General features: G+C 52.7%; 1 protein-coding gene across 1 annotated transcript; it reads left to right on the forward strand.

Annotated features, from left to right (window-relative positions):
• The first annotated feature begins 1,849 nt into the window (after window positions 1–1,849).
• CHAC1 (ChaC glutathione specific gamma-glutamylcyclotransferase 1) lies at window positions 1,850–4,259 on the forward strand. Its single transcript, XM_074909082.1, has 3 exons — window positions 1,850–2,131; window positions 2,223–2,258; window positions 2,489–4,259. The coding sequence occupies exons 1-3, from the start codon at window positions 1,865–1,867 to the stop codon at window positions 2,918–2,920; spliced, it is 735 nt and encodes a 244-aa protein (XP_074765183.1). The 5' UTR covers window positions 1,850–1,864; the 3' UTR covers window positions 2,921–4,259.
• The last annotated feature ends 5,261 nt before the right edge of the window (window positions 4,260–9,520 follow it).

The following is a 9,520-nucleotide window of genomic DNA, read 5'->3' on the forward strand; positions in this document are numbered from 1 at the left end:
CTAGCAAGAGCTTCTTCAGCTTATCTTTTAGACACTGATTTGTCTGTCACTGTTTATGCCCTTGCTTGATAAGGATGATGCAGCTACAGCCAAATGTTTGAATGCTTTTATTGTATTGGGGTTTTGCTCAAATTTCCTTGGTTTTAGCAGGAAAAAAATAAAGAACTAAATATGAAAAGTAATACGCTCGCTGCAATGGGACACAGAGGAATGGTTTAATTCCCAGATGAAACTGGTTTCATTTGACTGAAAGGCCACATTATTTTGGCACTGACAAACTGCATGGCTAAGGCAGGCATCTTGTCTCTTAGGAGCCAGGACCCGCAAGACAGAAAACGTGGATTTATTTCTTGTTTTGCCAAGCAGAGCTTTGATACAGACAGCTGCAAAGAAGAAGACTTTCCAGAGCACTTTTTTGTCTGTGACTAAGGCCTCCGAGTACGGCAGCTGTACAAACAGGGGATGGATTCACATTCTGGCTATGGAAAGGGACCAGCGGGGAAGGAACCAGAGTCTGCAAGCCTGTACCAGCACGGGTGCGTGGTGTGAAGGGCTGGGAGGGCGCAGCGCCGACCCCATGCCTTTGAGCCTGAGTAAGACAGAGAAGGTGACCGGGAAAAGTGCAAGTGGAGAGGAGAATGAAGGAGCTTTGTTAAGGCTGACCTTGTGAATGGTCACCCAAGGTGGCAAGTCAGAAAGCCTGTCATGCAGGGCAGGAGAGAGGGCATGCTGTGCGAGGCACGGCAGGACAGGTGTGAGAACCACGCAGGCTGTTGATGTCACCCATGGTGCATGTGCCAAGGTACAGGGAGCACCCGCCAGTCCGTGTGTGTTGTAGATGCAACACCCTGTTAAGTGGAATGGAAAGGTGGATGATGGTTGGAAGGGGCCCAACAGGAAACTAAAGAAAAGATTGTAAATAGACTGTTTGGAGCGATTAGATGCAGAGGACAAGAACAATAATGAGAAATACTTCTGTAAAAATATCTCAATGGTTTTGCTACTCGTTCTTTCCCCCTCGGCTCTCTCCTGTTTTCGGAACGAGCAGTTTTGTAATTTGAACCCACGGCTTTAGCCGGGCTCTTTAGCTGTCACAACCTGCTCAGAGCTGACCTACAGCTGGGTCTCCGTCTCATCACAGGCAGGTCTCGGACCCATCTATGTAACAAAGGTTATGTATCACAAGCCCACACTCCAGCCTGGATTTAGAAGGGAAAATGCACTCTGCTGACCAGATCCAGCACCGTTTCCTCCCATCTACGTGTCTTTTATTGCTCTCTCTCACCCACACGCCTTATGCCTCAGCCCCGAGCTGTCCCTTCACCCAGTTCGACGGTAGGGGCTTGGTTTCCCAGCGCAGCAGCTCCCGTGCTTGGGTGGAAGCCGGAGGAGGGAGCGCGGGGCAGGCCCCGAGGCGGACTCGCCGGCTCATCCCCCGCCCGTCCCTCCCTGCCGCGGCCTGCTCCACCGCCCCGGGCGCTGCCCCGCCGGGGCCGAGCGGCCGCTCTCCGGCCGCGCGCGGAGCTCGGGCGGGGCGGGCCCTCCGCTGGGATCACCCGGCGGGAACCCCCTCGCGGCGCCGCCCCGTTCCCCCGGCGCTGGCGGAGCCCGCAGACCCCTCCGCCTCCGCCGGGGCTCTCCCCTCGGGGTCCCGCCCCGGGTCCGGTCCCGCCGGGCGGCCCCGCCTGACGCAACCCGCGCGCCGCTTTGCCCCACGCGCGGCGAGGCGAAACATCCCGCCCGTGTTGCATCACCCGCCGCGCGCCGGGGGCGGGGCGGGGCGGCGCCGGGGGCGGGGCGGCGCCGCCTTTAAAGCGCCGCGGCCGGCGCGTGCCGCCCCGCCAGACCCCTCAGCGCCGGCGCCATGAGACGCGACCCGCAGCGCCCCGAGCGCCCGCCGGAGCCGCCGCGGCCCCCCTTCCTCCCCTCCTGCTCCCCCTGCTCGCCGGCGGCCCCGGGGGAGGCGGAGGGCGCGGAGCTGCAGCTGACGCCGCCGGTGTGGATCTTCGGGTACGGCTCGCTGGTGTGGCGGCCGGGCTTCGAGTTCACGTCGCGCAAGGTGGGCTTCATCCGCGGGTACAGCCGCCGCTTCTGGCAGGGAGACACCTTCCACCGCGGCAGCGAGAGGATGGTAAGGGCGGCGGCGGCCGTGGGGGGCCCGCGGGGCGGCTCTTGGGGCGGGCTCGGCTCTAACGGCTTCTCCTCTCGCCTCTCCCTCACAGCCCGGCCGGGTGGTGACGCTGCTGGAGGACGGCGGGGTGAGTACCGGGGCTGGGCGGTGTTCCCCGCATCGGCGGCTGGAGCTGGTGTCGGCAGCCGAGTGCTCTTCTGCCCCCCGGGACTGGGGGTGGGGTGGGGGTGGTACCCTCCTGCCCTGCTGTCCGCAGTGCGGAGATCCCCACAGCAAGGCAGGCTCGCTTTGAAACCTTAGTGGCCGCGTCCACTGCAGTTAGAGCATCCCGTCACCGCCTTGCTCCTTCACTTTCAGGCATGCACGTGGGGTGTGGCCTACGAAGTCCGTGGGGAACAAATTGCCGCATCGCTCCAGTATCTCAACATGCGAGAAGCTGTCCTGGGAGGCTACGACACCAAGCTGGTGAAGTTTCACCCTCAGGAGAAAGATGCAGAGGAACCCATCCTGGCTCTTGTTTACATTGCAACACCCCAGAACCCTTCTTACCTTGGCCCGGCGTCTGAAGAAGACATTGCAGCTCAGATCATCGTCTCAAGCGGTTGTGCTGGTCACAACATTGAGTACCTGCTGAGACTGGCAGACTTTATGCGCTACTTTTGTCCTCAAGCAGAGGATAAACATCTCTTCTCCATCGAAGAGGCTCTTATTTCCATCCTTCCGTGCCTGTACTGCACAGAGGAGTCCCTAGAAGAAACTGCAAGCGACCCTCAGAAGTCTAAGAGTTGAAATAATTTTTTGCAGGGTCCCAGTAGAAGGGACATAGGGGAGAAAGCAGTGGGGACAATCTTAACTCTGATAAAATATACTGGACTGAGTGAATAAAGGGACACTTAGCAAGTAGTAGGGGAGGGAGGAAAAGGAGTAAAACATGCTTGCTGTAGGACTTGCAATTAATACCTGTTACACTCCTTACCTGTAGCATCACGATAGCTGTTGCTGCTTTCCAGGAGGGGAGCAGGGATCTTCGCTGGAACTTTGCTCTGTAAGGCTTGCTTCCAGGGGTCAAACCTCACTTTCTTTAGCGAAGAAAGAGGCTCATCTATTCTGTGCACTTTTTTTTTAATTTGAAGACTAGTTGAGCAGGACTTGACTGGGTTTAAGCAGTATATATGTAACTCTACCTCAGATTGGCGAAAAGCTGTTTGTGGTGGTGGAGGCTTGGGCAGGTTCTGCCGAATAAGACCTTTTTTCACCACCCCACCCCCCTGCCATGTCCCACCTCCAGTACAATGACCTGACACTAAATTTCAGGACTTCTGTGCAATATGGAGTGAACCGTAGGTTCCTGTGGATCCTACTTCCTTATGTTGTGAAGGATCACAGTGATGCACTTATTTTCTAAAATGTCGTATTTATTATGTGTTGTATTTCCCCTTACGAGGGGTATCTAAACTGTTCACGTGCCACAGTGGTATGTAGCCCACATACAACCTTGCATTCGTGCCTTCTAGTTTTAAATCAGTTTTCTGAGGAGCTAAGCCTGCTTTAATAACAGAAGCTTTTCCCCAAGCTCCGCTGACCTTGTGCTGCTAACCAACTCAGTAAGAAACGGTCCTGCCTGCGTGGGAAGTCTGCTGCCTGCAGGATGGCTGGCTGCGTGCTGCAGCAGCAGCATTTCAGCTAGCCCAGGATGAACCTGTGGTGCTTCAGGATAACGTGGGTTTCTGTAGAAACATTTGAGGGTTCTAGTTCCATACCAGGGTGCCTGTCTGGTGACGCTTTTATTCGGCTGTGAAGGACCGTGACTGAGCATACTTGCGAGTCTCGGAGCTGCTGCAGAGCCTGCCTTGATTGGTGTTGAGCAGAGGTGCTGCTGTAGGCTCAGACTTCTCAGCTTCATGTATCAACAGTATGAAAACCCATAGTATTTGGTAAGAAAACTGCTGCAACTGCAGCAAAACAGCTCTTGAGAGCTGACCCCTGGGACATTTGACTCCTCCCAGATACCATGTGGGGTTTTGATTATAAAAAAGGAGAGGGACTGTTTGTATTACTGTGGCTTGTATGTGTATGAAGTGGTACTGTGCTGTGCCCAGTAATAAACTGACAAAGTTAGTCCTCTGTACTTTGGTGCTGGTTGTCTTCATTACTGACTTGAATGTCAAACTGATCCTTCTTTTTTAATGTGTTTGGTTTTGTTTGTTTTTTACAAACCTTAGCTGTAACACTGCTGTACTTCCTACGAGTTTTGGAGGTTTTTTGCTGAGTTTTAAAAAAACCAAACCCATCTCCCTGCTGAGCAGCTTGCCCATGCTGGATCTCCTGAGAGGCACCCATTGCCTCTTTCCCTTTGAGAGAAGGGGATTCAGCAACTTTCTCTCCTCAGTTTCCAGCTCTGGTTGATTCCGGAGTGCTGGTGCTGACCTCCGCTACAAGCCAGCCCTCCTGACCATGCAGGGCAGGCACAGAAAAGCAATTCTCCCTTGGCAGGTTGAAGGACTTTTTGTTCTGAGGGTAACTTGGTTTGGCTGTTTCCAAGAAGTAACAGTGGAAGGACGAGCAGCTGCAGCCCGATCTGCTGGCTGCAGGGAGGGAGCAGTTGCTGCTCCTCTGCTGCATGCCCCCGGCGGCAAGGTTCTTGTCCGAGTCCTCCAGTCACCAGCTGCCTCAGCACTAGCAGGTCACTGTACTTACCAGTATTACCTGCCTCTGGACTTCAGTGATGGAGTGAAAACTAATTGAAACAACTGACTTTACCACTAATTAAAGGCAGGTGCATGTTTCAGGGATAACAGATTAGAGGAAACTATGCTTTTACTGTTCTGTGGAGGCTCTCACTTCACCTGAGCTGCTGTATCCCCCAGCTGGAAAATCAAAGGGTTAAAGAATCAACTTACCTGCAGGGAAACAATCCCTTACAGCTACAGGCCTGGGGTTATACCAAAATATTTCCAAAATAAGTAAAAACATCTTCCCACCTCAAATTTTCAAAGGCACAGAGACCCTGCTGACAGGAGTCTCTAGGCGATGTGCACTGAGGACCACGCTGCTGCCCCGCAGGGAGAGCCCTTTGCTGGTTCATCCTCTTTCACCTGGGTTGGCCCTGTGATCTTTCACATCACTGGTAAAAGACAAGCAGGGAGTGCTTGTGAACAACCCATCAGTGCTAGGCATGTTCCTTCAGCTGCTGTTTCATCTTCCCTTGAACAACAAAGTATTTTAAGCACAGATGTCCTGCTTCACTGAACTACCCTTTCCTTCCCAGTAAGTTCTTTGCAGTGGACTTCCAAAAAAAAAGGACCCCACTTTCTTTTCAGGAGTAATGAATATGGCAGCTTGCTGCTGCCGTCCTGTCACTGCATCTTCAAGTCACTAAGACAGACAGTGAGGTACCACGCAACTTCTTTCTCCTGAGGCTTTAATTGTGTCCTGTGAGTCTGGGAACTGGTCACGTTTTGGCCAGCTGCTGAATTTAAAAGGTTAGCATCCCAAATTTGAACTTTGGCCATGTGAGTGTGGAGAGACAGCACCCTACAACATTTGCTAGATGCCCAGCTCATGTTGTACTGCTGCTCAAAGACAGGGGACCACAGTGGCTTCCCTCTGACGAACCAGATGTGAGGAAGATAGTTGCAGCTTGGAGGCAGTCATACAGCTGTGGCCCTTGGGAGTGCCAGGCCAGCGGTGACACACAAGGACAGTGTCCTACCTGCTATGTGGGCCTTCTCTTTCCATAGCATGACTTGCCAGCCCAGGCTGTGGGTGCAGCTCTGGCACTGGCCTGATGGCTGGTCAGGGAAGGAGCACTCACCTTGTCAGAGGGTGACAGCCCCCTGTGCGCAGTGCTTCCAGATGTTTCTGGAGGTGCTTTTCTATCTAGTGGCTTGCTCTTGCATGTGCAGTTGTCTCTTCTCTGGCTTCCCTGTGGCAAGCTCGTGCCTATCAGGTCACCTCACATTAGAAACTGGTTGCGATTGAAACACATTTACAAGCACTATCAATCACACACTTTCCAAGTCTAAACTCAACATAATTCACATGATTCTTCTTCAACCTTCTCCAGTTTGCTGCCCAGCAGTTCTCACACAGCCCTGAGTTACCGCTTCCTTGAGTACATTAGGACGGGACCTACCCAGCTGCTCTGCAGTGGCACAGCCAGCTAAATAAACTAGATGACAACAAGGTAATCCAGCTGTGGCCTTCATATGTATAAAGCACTCCTGAGGGCACATGGTCCTTAATAGGGCAGGAGAAAGGATAAACTCATCAATGTTAAAAGGATTCAGGGAAGCCAAAACCAGAAGAAAAAGTCTCTGGTTCCTTAGGTGCTACAGCATCATCCCAGTTTCAAGGTGGAGTGTCGAGAACTGAGGAGATTTCACACAGGTGAATCTCTACCTAGGTGATTCCAGCTTTAGTAAAAATGTAGTTTAAAATATAGTATCACCAAAGTGTGACCTTAGCTGTGCTTCATGTACTTTTCTAGAAGAGATGCCAGGTCAGAAAATCAGTGAGACTGAACTCGCGTTTGTGGTTAATGGCATTAGAGGTATGCAGCTTGGTGTGGCAGGGAGGTGGTGGGAGAGGATGGAGAAGGGTGGGGAACAGACCAGCACACCTCAGCTGGCTGCAAAAGCAGCCAATGTCTCGGTTGGGTCTGCTTGAGGAGAACATACATTTGAGCATCCAAAAAGAGGCCAGCACAGACTTCGAAGGCCATCAAGAAGCCAGCGTGGGATCTCAGTACCAGCGGGAGCTGAAGGGGAGAGGCGTAGCTCCACATGCATACCTCTGCCTCGAGAGGGTCCCTGGGCCTCCGCCGTGGATGTTGGGGAGAGGCTGGCAGGCAGCGTGCGAGTCACAGGGAATGGCACATGTTGGATTTAACAGCTGTTACAGGAGCTGGTTGTAGGTAGCACGTGCTAGCCCATATGTGTCTGCTGTCTGCTGGCCACTCAAGAGGCAGGCTGAAATGTGGATTTAATTACCTACAGATGTTTCACAGGCAGAGGAAAAGCAAAAGATAAAAAACTCAAAGAATGCTTATCGCTGCTCCTGGACAGCCTCTGCAGCCGTACACGGGCTGGCCAGCTGGTGCAAGTGAGGGAGCAGCTGGTGATCTTCTGCGATAGCCTCTGTGAAGGCAGCGCTCTGGCAAGGGCTCCCCTCCGCAGCAGAGGCTGGACAGCACTTTGTGCACACTGTATGCCGAGTGGATGTGTCCCGAAACAACGTCTGCTTGGTAACAGCCTGTTCATCTGCTCCTGCTAACCCCGAGAGACTGGATGGTGAAGCAGGGGAAAGAAGGAGGGTCTACTTGGTGTACAGCTGCACCAGGACAAGTGAGACTGACTTTGCGTAAAATATCCAGCACAAAACATGCAGAAGCGGTCACCTGTGCGCTGCAATGCTTCTCCATATAACACGTTCCAGATAGTTCAATGCCAGAATGGTAGGTAGCACTGCCAACGTGTCCCAAAACCTGGGAGTCAATCTAGGCCTGGAAGTCTTTCGTAAAACTTTAAATTGGGTTATATCACATTCAGCGCAATAACCTCATCCCAAAGGCAGAGAGGAAAGCACATGAGCCGACTTTGGATGGGAGATTTTCCCCGAGTGAGACTTCTTGCTTTGGTACTGCCAGTTTTTACGATACTTCAGTAGCGCTAAATCCAAAGAGATTTTTTTAGAACTCAAGGACAGATGCAACATTAAAAAGTGCACGAGTGGGCAGCCACGTGCCACTGGCACACAGCCTAGCTCAGCACGGCAAGGTTCCCCACGCACGGCAGGCACAGGAAGGGATAAAACCCCCTAGATTTACAGTTAGGCTGCGGAAAAACTACACTCGCAGCAAAGCCCGCAGCTGCTCAGCAGACTTCAGAATTTCCTACTAATGAGTTGTCCTGGCTTAAGTGAAAACCTCCCTAATTTATATGCCGTATTAAAGTTATGAGAGAAGCCCCATATTGCTTTGAAAGAGCCTTGGGCCCAGGAGGGAAGGGAGGGCGGAAGGAAATGGGCATTCTGGGCAGCACTAGGGAAGCTCTACATGCTTTGTTTACAAACCCTGTACACTTTTTGTTTGGTTTTTGGATGTGTTTTATTCTTTCTCAACTCCCTTTTCATCTCATCGTAGTGCCAGCCACACTGATGAGTGTTTATGCTTGCGAATTCCTGAAGCACAGCCAGTACCTTGAACTCCAGAGAATGAGACTGAAATAACGTAAAAGGTCAGGGAAGTTCAAAGACAGAGAGGTGCTGTTTTCCTAGCTGGGGACACCACACTGTTCCCAGACCACGCTGGGCTGCTCTGGGGACACAAGAACAAAGACTTCTCTCTTGCGTCCGCCTGTTTATGCTGCTTTTTGCCTCCCTCACCTCACTGTTTTAATGGGACTCATTTCCATGAAGCTTCAGTTAAAACCACCAGGGATCAGTTTGGCCTGAGCCTGACAACTGAAAAGACACCTGATAGCTACTGGCACTTAAAACTCCTGTCACCAAAGGAAAAGGGAAGTTTTTATCCCAACAGCTCGAGCCCCCGCTGGCTCACACAGTAGGAACGAGCCCCAGAGCGCTGCTTCGTCCGCAAGCAGCTATCAGCTATTGAGGCATCTGGGAATCTGTAGGCGCTTCACCCACGGGAAGACAAGACAGAGGATGACTTCTGGAGAGGATGGGTTTCATTCAGCCTTGCTGGTTAGCAAGCCAGTCCTTCAGAAACATGACGAATGCACATGTGCCAGGACGTGCAGCCCAGCTGTGCCGTGCCAGCAGACGGCGTGTGGAGCAGCCATGCACTCTGCTGGGCACACCACCCCACACTCCACACAGAGCCATGGATCATACTTCCCGCTGCAGATTTCTGCAGACCAGGGGGTTCACTAGCACGTGCACACAGATGACACCATGTGCTCGCTTGCACAGCCCTGCTCCTGCCCCGCGTGCCCTCGTTCACAGGTGAAGGGAGCCTGGGAACGGGCCGGGCTAACGCCAGCACTGGGTTTTCGCCAGCTCGTGGCCTTGGCTGTCTGCTTTGCCTTGAACTGGAGCTATGGACCAAGCAACACCAACAGCACAGACAATACTGAAGTAATTTCACAGACTTGCATCCAACCCACTTACGGCAATTATAACCTCATCAACAAACAAACCGCCTCGAGGGCAACCACAGCCAGCCTGCTGATATTAAACTCTGTCTACACAAAGCATATGCGACATTTGAAAACATCTCGAAAACAAACTAAAAAAGCAGCCCTTTATCCCCTCCTTGTCTAGACAGCACACCAGCCTTTCCAAACTCCTAAGTTGGCATCGAGGAACCGTGTAATACCACGGGAGGGAGGGAGCAGGGACTGGTGAGGAAAGGCAGGGGCTGCCCGT

Source organism: Athene noctua, chromosome 6 (genome assembly GCF_965140245.1).
Source record: "Athene noctua chromosome 6, bAthNoc1.hap1.1, whole genome shotgun sequence".
NCBI lineage: Eukaryota > Metazoa > Chordata > Aves > Strigiformes > Strigidae > Athene > Athene noctua.